The 16,974-nt window shown below is 35.0% G+C and overlaps 1 protein-coding gene across 2 annotated transcripts; it reads left to right on the forward strand.

Moving 5' to 3' along the window:
* Positions 1-8,235: 8,235 nt before the first annotated feature.
* On the forward strand, positions 8,236-16,857 carry LOC107920416 (isocitrate dehydrogenase [NADP]). 2 transcript variants are annotated; one of them, XM_016850125.2, is made up of 15 exons: positions 8,241-8,548; positions 8,634-8,677; positions 8,745-8,854; positions 8,960-8,997; positions 9,585-9,662; positions 9,780-9,833; positions 9,916-10,017; positions 10,156-10,247; positions 10,336-10,439; positions 10,552-10,620; positions 10,704-10,819; positions 10,991-11,025; positions 11,668-11,810; positions 16,392-16,514; positions 16,597-16,857. In XM_016850125.2, exons 1-15 carry the CDS (start codon positions 8,497-8,499, stop codon positions 16,688-16,690), a joined length of 1,254 nt encoding a protein of 417 aa, XP_016705614.1. In that variant the 5' UTR covers positions 8,241-8,496; the 3' UTR covers positions 16,691-16,857. The 2 variants fall into 2 exon arrangements, with proteins under 2 accessions (XP_040964894.1, XP_016705614.1); XM_041108960.1 differs by lacking the exon at positions 10,704-10,819 and having other exon boundaries at positions 8,236-8,548; positions 10,552-10,613.
* The last annotated feature ends 117 nt before the right edge of the window (positions 16,858-16,974 follow it).

Genomic DNA, 16,974 nt, shown 5'->3' on the forward strand with positions numbered 1-16,974 from the left:
TAGGGGCCATTTTGAAGTTCTTGAGCAAGGAGGCCAAGAGACTGTGGGCAAAGCGAAGCCAAGTGTCGTGAATCATGAGGATTCTGTTCGAGGGAAGTTAGAATGTGGGCAAGGGAGTGACATAACTCCTTGTCGTCGAGATGTACAAACGAGTAGGACGGCTCGAGTTAAGAAGCGACGGAAGCCGAGGCAAAAGTCCCAAATAAAGGGAAAGGCTAAGGCGTCGAGACGAGATCGAGACGAATCAAGTCAGTACCATTCAGAAGTCGCAACGAGGGCGTTGCGAGAATGGGTAGGGGAGAATGTCACGGGCCACAGTTCAAAGCCCGTGACCATCGCACCAAATGCATCCAATGGAGGTCTATTGCTCAGATGGGGATCATTTGGCCCACGAGAACTGGCCCGATTCAATGAGATATTGGAGAAGCCTATCAGATTGAAGCCTGGTTGGCCCGATAGCGAAGAGATGGCAACTTAGGCTAATATGGAAACATGATCTTAAAAGATATGATATTATAATCTTAGAGATCTTAGATATGATATGGAATCTTATAAGATATTATTTTATAAGATTACATATCTTATCTAAGATATGTAATCTTAGAAGATATGATATTATATTCTTAGAGATTTGATGGTAGGTAGCCTTTAATCTCGTCCGTCGATGTAAATGTATCTTGACCGTCGGTTTTGGGGGAGCTCAAGTATAAATAGAGAGCCTCCCCCTCATTTGTACTCACTCCATTCATTGTTTCATTATTCTTTGTGAATAAGAGAATAGAGAGCATTTACTCAAACACTTTGTGTGCGTCCCTTTCTGTTGTTCTTTATAAGCTTCTTTTGGCATAAGTTTGCTTCCGCTGTACGAGTTGGTGCCTTGGAGGAGTTCTTAAGGAATCCTCATTCGAGTAAAGGCTGACTTGGGCGAGTTTGGACGAGCGAATCGCCTAAGGCCGCACGGATTGCGAGACGAAAGGTCCAGCCCCGTGATACTAGAGCACAGTGCAATAAATCGCCAGAATCAGATACATATACGTCGCTTAGCCACCAGCCTTGGTAGATTATTAGACTGCCCACACTTCTTCCTTTAATCATTCCCAATCTCAATGTTGATGCAAATTTTTTAGATATCAGATATAAGCATATAGTGTTACAGATTCAAATTAGACTCATTTAATACAGAATACACTTACTCACCAGTCTGCGTATCGATTGTACATATAAATAGCAATTTGTGCATAAATAGATTATCAGGTAATGGGTTTTATAGCCCAAATCAAATCAGATGGAACCTACGATAGGCCTACGTTCATCTAGAATGATGTTTACGACCTTAACAAAAAATCTTGAATTTAGGTCCATACGCTCGTGTGGATTCACACGGCATGGTAGGCTGGCTTGTGTGGTCTACACGGCTTAGCACACGTTTGTGTGACCCATTTCATTTCCACATACGGCCTACCATATGGCCGTTTGGTTCAAAACAATGAGTTACACGACCTAGCACATGGCCTAGCACATGCCCGTGTGACCCCTGACCCACAATATATCTCACATGGCCTAGACACATGCCCGTGTCTCTGGCTCGTGTGTCTCTAATTCCAAAATGGTGAGTTACACGGCTCGGACACATGCCCGTGTCCCTAGCCTGTGTGCTTGAAATTCTTAACCAGTGAGTTATACGGCTTGACACATAATCGTGTGGCTTACACGACCTACCACACGACCCGGCACACGGTTGTGTGGCGTTGACAACCATGTTTTTTGATTTTTGTCATTCATAAGATTTAAGTGTTTTCATTACACACCTGACATGGTTTTGACGTAGAATCAACCAAGGTGAATCCAAAGCCTAACAACGACAATCCAAAGGCCAATTACATAATTAATCTCAACGAAATACTAGAATTAACATACAAAACCAAAACTGATGTCGCAAAGCTTCGACACAAAACCCCATCTCAAAATTTAACGTTTACCTTGCACAAAATTGTGAAAAATAGAACTAGTGCGTTGGAAGAACGATTCTCGTAAGATATTCACTTGAAAAGGAAGCCAATGGAACACTTAAATAGAAAATTCGAGCAAACTAAGTAGAAAACCAATTTCGACAAAAGCTAAACAAGAACAACCGTCTAATAGAATTTTTAAAACAAAAACTCACGCAATTAACCTTTCAGTTGACAAACAACATAATATGCAATTTCCCTGATAACACAATAGAAAAAAATCAATAACAGAACTTTAGAGTTTATGGAAGAAAAAGAAAAAGAAGAAAGGGAAGCGAACATGAAAACAAAAGAAAGGAAAGAAACAATTTAGTTAAAATTAAGAAAATAAAATAAAAAATAATAAGAATAACTAACTCTGCAGAGTAGTAAAAACATATACGTTTCTTCTTTACTTAGTAGAGACTCAAACATAAGACTAAATAGTATACAGAAGCTTAACCATTGAACCAGGAGGCTTATTCTTGACACAAATTAACACAAAAATAAGCTTAAGTCAAGAGTTCAAAGATAGAGGTTGAACCAAAATAAATAGTAAAAATTCAAGAAGGGAGATTCAAACTCTCGATCTCAAACACATAAACATAACACTTGACCATAGATACAGAGACTTAATTATTGATATAATTTATTAAACAGATGTTCAAAATTTGGTGCATTATAACACAATTGGCCATTTTGGGTCTCAAAAGTGTTAAAAATATAACATTTCATTTATTAAAGCTAAAAATGAAAACTAAGTAAAACATGATAAAAAATATATAAATTGCTCGAAAATAAGTATGTTGAATGTAAAGAGGAGACTAACTTGACACATCAATTTGTGGCAGATCAAAAACACATAACGAATTTTTGACGAGATGATCTGCTCACCAAGTGAATATTTGAGGTATGTCGACTTGTTATTAAAAGATGAGGCATATCAATGGTGGACTACTCACCGTACAGATGCTCAACTTGGCTTTGACATCCGCTTTCCTGCTAGACCTGCTAGGAAAGAGTTCGCTGAGGAATGGAAGAATTCGAATAGATTTTTTCTTGCTGATAACCTTGTTGAAACCAGTGTTGCCCCCATCACTGGATGTGAAAGGGATGAGAATGAAAAGGTAAAAGTGGAAGAAGATAATATTAACCCTAATGATGCAAGTGCAAACACTTAATTTCATTTTTTATGTATTTATTGTACTTTGTCATTCTATTTTGAAATGAAAAGACTGGCTTTTAGTTATGTCTTAAACATTTGATAACTGATTATGACTTTCCTTTGCTAAGTTGTTGAATTAATTGTAATATTAAATTACTAACCAACAATAAAGCCAATCGCGATTGTAAATCATTAAACTACTCAATGTAGCTGAGATCTTAAATCTGCATACTCTAAAAAATATTAATAGGTTTAACTCTTAAGCAAACAGTTTGAATGGAATTGCGATCCTAAATTGATGAACTCTAAATGAGTTTTTCATGATCGTAAATTAATAAACTAAAGCTGTGATCATAAATAAAAAAATTGTTTGAATGGATTTGCGATCGTAAATCAACACACTCTAAATGAGTTGTTTATGATTGTAAATCAATGAACTAAAGTTGTGATCGTAAATCAATGAGGTTTAAGAATGTCAGTTGTGACCATAAATCAACAAACTGTTTGAATAAGTTGTGAATGTAAATTGGAGAACTCTAAATGAGGTGTTCATGATCGTAAATCAATGAACTAAAGCTGTGATCGTAAATCAACAAACTGTTTGAATGGAGTTGCCACCGTAAATTGACGAACTCTAAAACCTATCTAATATTTCATAATAATAAATGAAGTTACCAATAATCATAAATTTATTAAAAATAAGAATGAATTTCTCATACATTCAAGTGACGAAAGTTCCGTGTGTGAGGCAAAATAGGACCATCCATCTTTTGCTATTTTTGTAACACCCGGTTGATTTTTAATTGACCCAAAATTTAAGAAAGCTAAGATTAAATTGAAAGGATTAGTGAAATGTTGGGCTTCACTAGGAATTTTAAAATTTTGATGGTTGAATTGTAGTTAGTTGGATCTCAATTTTAATTTCGTTAGATGGGAATCAATTGGTTCTATAGTGGGAGATAAAATGATTAAAGATGAATGGTTGTACCGATCTATGTAAGAGTATATATGTGTGTATGTGTATGTGTAGAGACGAAATTTCTCATTTTGTTCACACATTTTTCTCTCCACAACATCATCTTCTTCAATCACTCTAGAGAAGAAGAGGATGTACCTGAAGGAAGCTCTACATGTTCCAGTAGTCCTGTGTATTGAAGTTTAGTAATAGAGCAATTGAGGAATTTGTAAGCTTCTTTACCTCTCTGTACTCATGGGCTGAATAAAGAAGTAAAGTAAGAACTCTTAAAAACTTCGTATAATGATGGATTCTGGGTTTTAAGGGTTGAACACCTTTAGTTTAATTGATAAATGGTTGTCATGTTTAGTTGCTACAACAGAAGAGGCTCTGGTGTTCGGACAAGCTAAGTTGACAAAGATAAGGAAGAGAGGTGAGTTTTTGTACCTTGCATTTAGATGATAGATGATGTTGTGTGACTTGCATGCATCACATTGATGATGTATTGAGGTTTCCTAAGGTGTGGTATGTATATGCTTGAAGAAAGAGTAGGTTGTGTGAGCTTTCGCAAGTTGACTGTTGATTGTTTTATGGTAGATAATATAGCGTGATGTTTGTTTAATGATAAATCGTATTATGTGCTTAAGTAATGTAAGCATAGTGTGGTGGAAAATGTTGACGGAATAAATGAAGTTAAGATGAATGGAAATTTTTGTTAGATACCGCCATATGGTGTTACTGAGTGCAAGCTGTGATGTGTAAAGTTTTGGGCCTTATAGAGGGGACACTGTGGTGTTTGAGCATCAAGGTTAGGAATGGTGAAATGGAGGAATGAGTGGAGGAATAGGGAAAATAGAATTCCTTTAAAAACCGCCATACGATGTTGAAAAGTGTAGTCGTGATGTGCTTTCAGGGATTGCGGAGGGACACTTAGGTGTTCGAGCATCAAGGTGAAATATGAAACAAGCCTTTCGGGATGACATCATGATGATGGTTATTAGGTTCCATTGAGCAACACCGCAATGGTGGTTATCAAACTCTATGGGGTGACATTGTGACAACGATAAGGTCCTACGGGGCGACACCTCAAAAGAAGTCTAAGATGTAAGACCATAGCTCGGCTAATGGAAACCAGTACAGTCCGCTAGGACAGTAAACACGGGATAGTAAACATGAGAAAGTTTGCTAAGACGTAAAACATAGGATCACATTTGGAAAGTTCGCAGTTCAAGAGGGAGGCTAAGGGATTTAAGTGGAGTTTACGGTGTGATTAGGGCAACAAGTCACAAGAATGAATAAGCTTGGTGTGTCTAAGGAAAATAGACCACAGGGATAATGAGAAAATTTACCAAGGATAGTAATGAGTGATGCCAAGGTTATGTTTCAACCTAGTTTGAGTGAAAAGAAAAAGAGACTCCTTAGGTAAGGGGGTATACGTAATGTACGACAAAACAAGTTAGCTAGGGAAGTTGCGGATCCCACATGGTTTAAGCGGACACAAAATAGGCTCTATTAGGATGCAATCATAAATTGTAAGCCAACTCTGGGGAGCCTGGTCCATTGAATTGAGTTGAACTTCTATATGGTTTAGTTGATTTTGACCAAACTAAATTCATTTTAAGATCTTTCTTCTTCTTTTGTTGCTTCTTCTTCTACTTCTGCCCAGCCCATCCCAAATTTCAATCTTCTCTTTTCTTTTTTTTTGCTCGTCCCTTCCCCCCCAAAATTATGTCCTTTCAACTGTTTAATTCCAACGTGACGAGTTAACTGGCCACGTCAGCTAGTTAACGGACCATGTCACCTGTTCCGTTAGACCTGTAATAAAAAACGTTAGTGGGTGACTGGTTTGTTATTTTCCTAAAATTTAGTGACTGAGTTAAAAGTTGAGTGCTTATTGGTGTAGTTTAGCCTTTTCTTTTTAAATATATATGTTTGACACTCATTTTCGTATTGGATATTTATTTGTCTTAAACACTCACACACCAGTCTAAGTAATATAGATAGTTTATAGGTTCAAGCATGTGTAGATAGTTTATTTACAAGAATATATGAACAAAGCAATCTCAAGGAAACTAGCTAGCTTTATTGGTTTTGGTTACAAAGCAACAATCACAACCAAAGGTTAAGGCTAATGGAGTCTTTCTTTTAGATCAAGAAAGATAAAAGAAAGGTCTCCTAGTGAAACTGTGCCATTTTAATACTGGCAATGTTATTTTCCATTTTGGTTGTAATGCTGACAAAAAAGATAAAGGTTTAGTGTAGTTCTGCTTCCTTGTAGACATCATGTTCTTTGCAGGTATTTGCATCTACCCTTGTAATACTGACAATGTTATTTCCCATTCTAGTTGTTTTCTTAATATTGAGCTATTGGTTAATGCAAAGATGCCTGTGAAAGTTTTGGCTTAGACATCATATATACTCAAAAATATATTATTATGGTATTTACATGACTTTTAGTGGCATACCATATTTTTGACATATGGTGTGTAATATTTTCATTTCTTATCAAATGATGTGGAACTTGTTTTCTTTAATTATTAATAATGTTGTTTCTTTCTCAACACTTGTTGTGAGAAGTGCAAAAGGTGTCCAATCTGTTGTGTTTCTATTGAAGAGCAACTGTCGGTCTATGATGTCTAGTCTCAAATTATCTGTAGAAAAGTTGGTGTAATTTTTTTTCTAACCGTTTTGAATTTGCTTGTGTTTTTAGATGAAGCAACCATTGAGAAGCTGATCATTCTGGTTTCTCCAAAAGTGATATAGTTGTGTTTTGCCACTTAATAAGTTGTAAATGACTAGTTGCATTATGAAATGAAATTATAATGATTTTGACATGTTTTGTGATAAATCATAGGTCTTTTCCCCTTTTTCTCTTATGAAATATAAATAAGGATGGGTAGCATTATTCTTTCACCATCCTTATATAAATCATGGGTCCTTCACCATCCTTATTTATATTTCATAAGCAAAAAAGAGAAAATGACCCATGATTTTTAGGAATTATATGTTAGTCTTGGATTTTTAGGAATTATATGTTGCTTGGGTGGCTTGCATTATGAGGATAAAGAAAGATTGACGAGTTAAATCTTTTGGTTTGTGATAAGGAGAAAATGGTGGGACAGTGTGATTTGGCTAGGGTCAAATGGAGAAATAATCAGAGTTGTTGAGCAGAAACAACCAAATGAATGCAAATATAATGATGCAATTGATGCTTTTTGTACTATAAAATGTTGTGGAGGAAGATGAAAATGAATTTCAAAAAATCTTTTAATATAATTTAATATAAAATATTATTTCTAAATTTCAAAAAATATAAAATATGATTTAATATATTTGTCATTTGAGTAATTTTTTTTAGATATTTATCATTTACAATTAAACGTATGAATACTCTTACAATAATAACAATAATAATTCTATCCAGCCAAACAATTGTTATGCCTATTCAATTTCATTCCAATTCATATTACAGCCTATTCCATTATAGATTTATTTCATCCCAGTGAATTAAACCTGCTGTAAAAGTTGGATTCTTACAAGAAATGTTCTCTCCAATAAACCTGTTGGGAGATGAATCGAGAATTGCAGAAGAAAAAAAAATGGAACCAAAAGTGGCTAACATCATTGAACAAAGAAAGGATGAAACTGAGTCCAAGGTTGGTGATGATCACTCTGTGACAGACATGGCGCCGAAGATTGATGTATTAGTGAACAAGGTAACCAGCTTAAAAACTACAATTTCATCTCTGTTAGTTCTTATTCAAAGATTAAGATAAAAAATGATGAATTTCAAGTGCAAATTCAAAGCCTAGAAAATGGTAAGCAATCTGATTGATAGGAATCTTGATTTGAAGATGAAGATGATGGAGCTAAATTTGTTATATATAAGGTCATGATTTGAATATGAAGATATAAAAAAAATCCTTTTTTTTTTAATTTTCTAAAAATAAGGATTAAATTCTGTAAAAAAATAAGGATTAAATTGGAATAATGTGTAAATATTCAAGATTAATTTTTAAAATTATAATAAATTAATATAATATGCTACGCCTAGATTTATTATTATAGCAATTGTAAAACCAACACTACTAATGAAATTGAATAAAAGGACAAAAAGTGATTAGTTGCAGTTTACACCCCCCCCACCCTTAAATAATAATAATAACCGTATCGGTGATACCGATGGGGACTGCTTACTGAGTAGTCGAAGAAACATTCTGCGACTGAGTTGACCTATTTTTTGGAATTGAATCATTTGTCTGGACGGTGGCCACATAAGGAAGGCGTATGAGAAGTTGAGGTTCTGCAGAATCAATATCCCATGATCTTTATTTGAAACCTCTGAGAAGGAGTTGGTGAGTGGGCGTTTCAAGTAAATTCGAATCGACATGGCATTCCCTACTAAGATAAAAGTGATGAATCCAATAGTTGAGATGGACGGTGAGATTCCAATCCCCCGAATTCTCTCTTTCCGCTTTTTGTTTCTCTACCTTAACCGCTGATTCTTCCTTCCTTTCTAATGCAGGAGATGAAATGACTCGTATTATTTGGAAATCTATAAAGGAAAAGGTATTTTTTTTCAGTTTGTTTTTGAGGGTTTTTTTTCTTACATCTGTTTTTGGTTGAATGTTTTCAGCTAATTTTTCCCTTCTTGGAGTTGGATATAAAATATTTTGACCTTGGTCTTCATAATCGTGATGCCACGAATGATGAAGTTACCATCACTAGTGCCGAAGCTACTCTTAAGTATGGCTTTGAAATCAGTGTTCATATGTTTGTAATTGTATGCAACATTTGATGTCTTTGCTTGCTTTGCTTTGCCATTAATTACTTTTGTATTTGTGTTTTTAGGTATAATGTAGCAATTAAATGTGCAACCATAACTCCAGGTATGAGTTTCCTATTTTCTTTTCGTTTTTCTTTTCGAAGTTTCAAGAGTTCCAATAAAATCAATCATTACTTGTACTGAACTAAACATCTAACTCAACAAATAACTTAGTTCTATCTAATTAACTAGCTAACTATCCAAAGTAAATTTGAAGGGTGAGACTCGAACCTGAAATATGAAAGTTACCATCAGAATCAGTCGTTAAAAAAAAGTGTGGGATTCAAAATTGGGCAAGTGTTGGATTCACAATTGAGATCTCAAAATTCCAAGGCCTCAACCTACTATGAAGAGAGGGAAGAGGAAGAAATGAGAGATAATAAAGTGGAAAAGTAGAAAAAAAAAGAAAAGAAATTTGGACAATGCTTTTTTTCTTTTTTAGTTTTTGTAAGGAGCAGAATAGGTGAAAATGTTTCCATGTCTCATGTTGTTTCACTGTAAAATATCTCATATCATCACGGTAATGGTGTTTTCCTAATGGGATTAGTAATTTTACACATTATTAACAATGTCTACATGGAAGAGGACTGCAACTGTCCAGATTGACTAAAGAGGGTTTATCAAAGTGATTTACTGTATGATTTTTGACAGATGAAGGTCGTGTTAAGGAGTTCAACTTAAAGAAAATGTGGAAAAGTCCAAATGGGACTATTCGAAACATTTTAAACGGTTGGTGATTCTCACTTGGTACCATGTTGTTCCCAGTTTTTGGTTATTATTATTTGCTTTTATTTTGGGGGGTTTTGAAACAGCTAAAATTATTTCTTTTTTTTTTGGTGATTCCAGGAACTGTTTTCAGGGAACCAATTATCTGCAAAAATGTCCCTCGGCTTGTCCCTAGTTTGAGACTTCATCTTAATATATCTTTTTTATTATTCTTACTATTACTGTTATTTGTATTTATTCATCAAAAACATTACAGGTTGGACCAAGCCAATCTGCATCGGAAGACATGCTTTTGGCGATCAATACCGAGCAACTGATTTAGTTGTACAGGAATCTGGAAAACTTATGCTTGTCTTCGGTAATCTTGTATTTTTAATAGAGAGATTCTGTTAATTCATGTTTTGTTTTTTGACAAAGATTGTAGATTTTCTGTAAAAGAAAACCCGAATCAATCTTCATTTATCTTATTTTATCTCATTAATCTCAATTTTTGCAGTTCCTGATACGAGTAATGAGAAGAAGGAGCTTGAGGTTTTCAACTTCAAAGGTGCTGGTGGTGTAGCTTTGTCGATGTACAACACTGATGAGGTACATGTTCAACATGTTTTGCTGATTGTATGATCCAACAGGTTTCTAGAAGCAATTAACTATTATAATGGCTTTGAATTGGAAACAGTCTATTCGTGCTTTTGCTGAGGCTTCAATGACTACCGCTTACCAGAAAAAATGGCCACTTTATCTAAGCACAAAAAATACAATTCTAAAGAGTTACGATGGAAGGTTTGCATTTGCATTATATGGTCTTTTTCTCATTCTGAGTTATTATTTGATCTTTGTTACCATGTATTCCTATGTTCTGGTGATATCTTCTAATGTTTTTCTTTTTATGAAGATTCAAAGACATATTCCACGAAGTTTATGAAACCCAATGGAAATCAAAGTTTGAGGCAGAAGGTATTTGGTGAGATACAGTACCCATTGCAGTTTGCACTTGTTCTTAGTTGGAGTAACTACACTGACAATGCTTATATTGCTGTGTTGTAGGTATGAGCACCGGCTTATTGATGATATGGTTGCTTATGCTCTAAAAAGCGAAGGAGGTTATGTATGGGCATGCAAAAACTATGATGGAGATGTCCAGAGTGACTTCTTAGCCCAAGGTCTATCATAATTTAAAATTATTACATCTGCTTCATATGTAATCATGATCAATTGCTTCTTGAAAGTGAAAGTAAGAAGCATTTCATTGAGATATCTCTAACAAAGGTTTTATTGTTATGCTTGATTTCTTTTGTTGAGTTCCTAAGCACTTTTTTTTTGGCATGGGACAGGGTTTGGATCACTTGGGTTGATGACATCAGTGCTGGTATAGTCTCTCCCTCCCTCTCAACCACACTCATGCTTAGACAGACAGAAAACATAACCCATATGCAGAGCAACATAATGGCCTCACACATGAAAAAGAGGAAAAAAAAGACAAAAATATCCATGCACAAGCACCCACAATGTAACAACAATTAGGGAATTTTTGTGTTTTTGTGAGCTGTTGGTGGGTCTTTCCTTTTTTCTTTCTTTTTTTTTTTGGGGGGGGGGGTTGGTATAAATATAATACTGATGAAGCAATCCATCATCTCTTAGAAGATAGAAGTTTTAATTGCAAGCATACTTGGACAATTAGCATAAAATCATAGTTACAAGGAAACAATTCTTACGTTAACATTGATCAATAATTCATTAAGTTTACATAGAGGTTTTACTAGCATTGCATTATTGTAATTTGTAAATTAGTTATATAATTATTTTAACACAAACAAAATTAGTATAAAGTCATCACGTTTACGTATACTAAGGGAAAATGTTTGGTTTATAAGGTGGGTCCATTGTACAACTTTGAAAAAATTCATTATGTTCGCAACGCTGACTACTATGACAAATCCCAGAACTTTGATTTTAAACCATTATCTTGTATTTTCTTTTTGGTTATATGAGGAATTTGATTCCTTTTCAGATGTGCCCAGATGGAAAGACTATTGAAGCTGAAGCAGCCCATGGCACAGTTACCCGCCACTACCGTGTTCATAAAACAGGAGGTGAAACTAGCACTAACAGCATAGCATCAATTTTTGCTTGGTCACGAGGCCTTGCACACAGGTATTGACTTGTTATTCTTAATCTAGTTATTGAATGTATGTAGTTTATTTTCTGAAAAGCTTGGAATCCTTATGATGGTGGTGTTTTAAGTCTGGGCTAACTTCTCTTGGAAACTAGGAACTCTTGATGAACAATAATGTGAAGGAAAATACACAATAATGTAAATCCTTGCATTTGGAATCATTTGCAATTTTTCATGGAAAATAATTTTCCTAGGCTTTTGGACCCACATTTTAGAAAATAGGATGGTTAGCGCATGTCAATAAATTTCCTATATTGCCCTTGTTTGCAGATATATTTACCTGAATAAAATTTTCTTAGTAATTCAAATTATACTGTGTAATAGACACAAAGTTGATCATTTTAAATAGTCAATAGTATCTTAACTAAGTTTGATGCTCTCCACAAAACAAAATATATTATGGTATAAATGGAAAAGGAGTCCAAAATAATCCTTATTGTTAAACTGTAATTTAAATTGCATTCAAGCACCTTTGACATAGATGACCTGTTTGTCCAATCACAATTTTGTCCACGTTAATCTCCTGTTATGGTCTCTAGTTATGGACCGAATCACTGGACGATTTGTGGGAAAATCGTTTACCTTAGCGGGGCTTTTCCCCTTGTTTTTGTTTCCTCCATGCAAATGCCTTATGGTGAATGTGTAGTACTCTTCAAAGGGGGTCCCTTACCTTAGACTCCTTAGAGGAAGTCTTAAACCTCTTAAAATTGATTTAATCTGAATTTTATTTCTGCCAATCGGCCACTTAGATAGAGGTTACATAGGTTTACTTGTTTGAATTAAAGACTTATAAGCTAAGGAAATTAAAACAAGGATTCTAAATAAAGAAAGAGACATAATATCATAAATATACTTTGCATTAAAGAAGATCTCATCCTCCTAATAAAAATAAGCTAATCTCTCTGAAAATAATAATTAATGTCTTCAATGGCAAGATAATAATTGATGTCTAACATTACTCCCCTTTAAGAAAAAGAGCTTGTCCGCAAGCTTGAGATTGAATGGTTCGTGCATTTTTTGGCCTGTTATTGCATGCGAGAAGATTTAGGTTCCCTACCCTCCTCTTGAGTCTTGATTCTGTGCAATATCGTTAGGATCTTTTCTCTCCCACCAAAATAAGTTTTTATGTTGGTGCCTGAATGAGTATGGTCTGTCACAATCATAGCAAAGATCCATGTCTCTTCGTTCTGGCATCTCTGAACAAGTCAACCTTTTAGAAAAGGGAGGGTTTGTCTTGCTGGCACTGGAGTCTCTTCTTGATGCCCGACTCCCATCCGAATTGACTTTTGACGCTAAGTCAATAGGTCTGGTTAACTGTTGTTTTTTTCTCAAAAGTTCTTGTCTAGTTCATTGCCTGAATTGGAGGTTTTTGTATCTCCACATCTAACCGAATGGAACTTGACAACCCTGTGGTAAATATGTCAACTTGTTGATCTACTCGCACAGATTCAGTATGGGCTAACAGCTCTTCAAATCGGCACTAGTATTCCTCTACCGTTCTTGTCTGTCTCAATTCTATCAGTTCTCCCAGGGGGTTATCACGCATCGCTGGCCCAAATCTGATCATACAGTACTCCTTGAAGGCAACCCATGAGAGAGATAGAATTCCTCCTTTTCCATCCGGTAAAACCACAAGTGTGTGTCTCCCATAATGTGAAGCTCTCTCAATCGCACTTCATCTACCTTAGTTGTTTTTTTTATTTGAGAAAATTTTCTCACACCTGTGTAGCCAAATTAAGAGATCTTTCGTTCCGTCAAAGGTTGGAAAGCCTTAACTTTATATTGCGACACCATTCTTGAGCCACTTGTTGACTCTGCCCTGTTCTCTTGTCTATTTGGTCAACTACCAGCTTCGTTGACACTGTTGTTTCCTCTGTCAAACCCTCTTTCCCTTTCAGGATTCTGGTTGGAAGCTATCAATTCTTGTATCTGCAGACAACTGTTGCGATAGCTTATTTTCCAACTTTTCAATGCTTGCAGCCATTGTAGAATTCCCTTCTTCTAGTTTTGCGTCAAATTCTCTCTAAGGTTGGAATCGTCTGTGGTGTCTGGCTTTGAGACCAAATTGTTACAGTCCCCAGTTCTGGATCAAGTCGCAGACGATTTATAGGAAAATTGTTTAACTTAGTGAGGCTTTTTCCCTTGTTTCTATTTCTTCTGCGCAAATGCCTTCATGGTGAATGTGTGGAACTCTTCAAAGGGAGTCCCTTACTGTAGACTTGTTAGAGAGTCTTAAACCTCTTAAGATGAATTAATCTGACTTAATTTTATTGTTGTAATCAGCTTCTTAGATAGAAATTACAGAGGTTTACTTGTTTGAATAAAAAACTTATTGAAGATAAATCTGAATTTTTCTTATTCTTAGTAGAATCCTATTACAACCTAATATAGGCTAAAGAGTGGCTGGAATCACAGTCCACTAAAATAGAAAACAGAATTCCTATTAATTAGGAATCCCAACAAAACAGGGAAGTGAATAAATTGCAATAGCTAATTCCTAATAAACAAAAACTAAATCTAATCTTCTAAATAAATAAATAAATAATGATCCCTTTTTCTACACTTATAAGCTAAGGAAATTTAAACAAGGACTCTAAATAAAGAAAGACTCCTAATACCATAAAGATACTTTTAATTAAAGAAGGTATCCTAATAAAAATAAGTTAAGATCTTTAACAAAAACAATTAACATCTTTAATGGCAAGACAATAATTAACGTCTAACATCTCCCTTAAGCATTCACTTTCAAACACAGATGATAGATTGCATAATTTAAACTTGAACTTCTAGATACAATAAGGTGTGGTAAATTAGTCAGATTATCTAAACTAGTTTTAACTCCAGTTACATTGATGGAGCATCACCTTGAGGTTTTATTAGGTTTTCTATTACTTAGAGATATATTTTGAGTTTTTAGATTATGACCAACCATGCATAGATCCCATTGCCCCACCCGATTTTGATTGTGCTGCATCTCTTAATCAATTTTTAGGAAGCCGAAAATCTTTGCTTTTTGAATAATCCCTTTACTTAAGTAGATCACTCTACTCATGGCATCAACAACCTTGTTCTTTACTTTTTACTTAAAATTGCTTTTCCAGTAGTATGCTAAACTTGTCTTTGTATGTTCAGTGTCTTCCTTGATGCTCTTCTTGATCCACCAATTCAGGCTTCAGGATACCACCCTTCCACCTGTTCAGCTTAATCTGTTTCACATGCAGCCAGTGCCTTTATTATTTCCATCCTCTTTTCACCTCTGATTTAAGGTTTGATTGACAGTTTTACAAGCAAAACAAAGATTGTGATGCCCATGTTAGCCTCACATTCCTGTATTTTCTTCTATTTCTCTTTTTGATCTCTGATATCCTAATGCCTCTCTAGTCAGAGCAGTGTCACAACTACCATTGCTTCCTCTGATATGATATTATCTCTGCTTTTCATTCCTGTTTTGGTTCTGAATTCTGATATAAAACCTATTTCATATATATATATATATTATTTTTACTTTACCAAGGAGCTTCAGCATGTCTGTGGCTCTGTGTTTCATATACCGAAGACCTTTCTATTCCCTTTCCAAGTGAAAACTTGCTTTTCTTTTCCTAATGTGAAGATTTTTTGTTCTCTTATAAACTGAGTCCTTTCTTTTCTTCCTATCTGGATATAGCTATTGAGCCTAGGATGGAAAGCAATATATGTTTATTATAGGTTGAAACTACATTCTGAAATACTGCTGCGGTAGTTCATGTATAATCTGATTCTGATGGCTCCTTCCACTGGATTATGAACTTCTGAAACCCTTCATATTTGGTAAATACTATTTCATTGTCTAGAACATCTTTGATAAACTTTACCTTACATTAAATGTGGCAAAGATGCTGCTTTCTTGAAGTTGTTATGCCCTCCATAGATCCTTGGTAAGAAGCAAGGTCTTTTGCATTAAAGATGTGGATAATTTCTAAATCTTATGGCAACACCAAAAAATGTAAGCTTTTGAATTGAGTGAAGTTTTGTTTGGGGGAGCAGTTTCTTCAGGAAATGTCTCTGGTGATTAATAACCCTCTTGAAATAAAATCTCTTGTAGCTTTTGTTGCTAACAACAATATTTTGTTAAATTTAATCAAGAATTTCCTGAAGGCTGGATATATTGAGGAAAATAAATTTAATGGGATGGTGCAACCCATTAAATGTTAAATGGCAAATTCTTCAATAGATAGTATCATATCCCATTTAGAGAAAGGCTTACCAGCCAAACGACACGGTAGTTCACCTAGATTTCAGTTGAGAACATAGCATCATCTATCTGAGGCACAGAAGCCAAGGAATATTCCTTATTGGAACTTTAGATTTGCAAAATCGAGAGAAGATCCAATTGCATGGAAATTATATCGCTACAGTTTAAACTTCAAATGCAGTTTGTTTGAAACGCTTGTATGAAATTCCAAGATTTTGCCAAGGAATTTCCGTACGAAACTAAACACTACTGTAAGAATGCTAAATTTTAATACTGCTTGAGAGTTGAGACATGACAATTGCACTTAGGCAATATAATGTATATGCAGGGCAAGGTTGGATGGCAATGATCGACTTCTAGATTTTACTCAAAAACTGGAAGCAGCCTGTGTTGGAACAGTTGAATCTGGGAAGATGACAAAAGATCTTGCGCTTTTGATTCACGGTCCTAAGTAAGTTCTCTCTACTAGCTTTCTAAAAGTTTTGCCGCACCTTAGGCAAGTGTATGTGAAATTAAATTCATGTGTTTTGCAGGGTTAGTAGGTCTCAGTATCTAAATACCGAAGAGTTTATCGAAGCAGTAGCCAAGGAGTTGAGTAACAGAATGTATGTGAAACCAAAGTTGTAAAGCATGCGTGTATTGTGTGCCCTCTCGTCTCACTTTTAGCTTTATTTATACTTGCCAATAAATAAGGTCTGATACATGTCCTGCACTGCATGCCAGTTATATAGATTTATAAACAAATAATGTATTGAATTCTACATAAACATTATAATAAGTTGAAGTTTGGGACACTTTATTTGATTGAAACAAATAAGTCTCGATGAGATAGTTTTATGTTTAGAGTGTTATCGTCTTTTATAAAGTACCTAATTTCAGTGAAATCAAAGACGTTGAGTTCATTAATCTGT

This window comes from Gossypium hirsutum, chromosome D13 (assembly GCF_007990345.1).
Source record: "Gossypium hirsutum isolate 1008001.06 chromosome D13, Gossypium_hirsutum_v2.1, whole genome shotgun sequence".
NCBI classification, from domain to species: Eukaryota; Viridiplantae; Streptophyta; class Magnoliopsida; order Malvales; family Malvaceae; genus Gossypium; species Gossypium hirsutum.

What these genes read in the sequence shown, in the direction of transcription:
- LOC107920416 (XM_016850125.2), top strand. Translation starts at nt 8,497, where the DNA reads ATGGCATTCCCTACTAAGATAAAAGTGATGAATCCAATAGTTGAGATG. An exon ending in TTTGAGGCAGAAGGTATTTG is followed by an intron (nt 10,621 to 10,703) that starts GTGAGATACAGT and finishes GCTGTGTTGTAG; the next exon opens with GTATGAGCACCGGCTTATTG. An exon ending in GGTTGATGACATCAGTGCTG is followed by an intron (nt 11,026 to 11,667) that starts GTATAGTCTCTC and finishes ATTCCTTTTCAG; the next exon opens with ATGTGCCCAGATGGAAAGAC.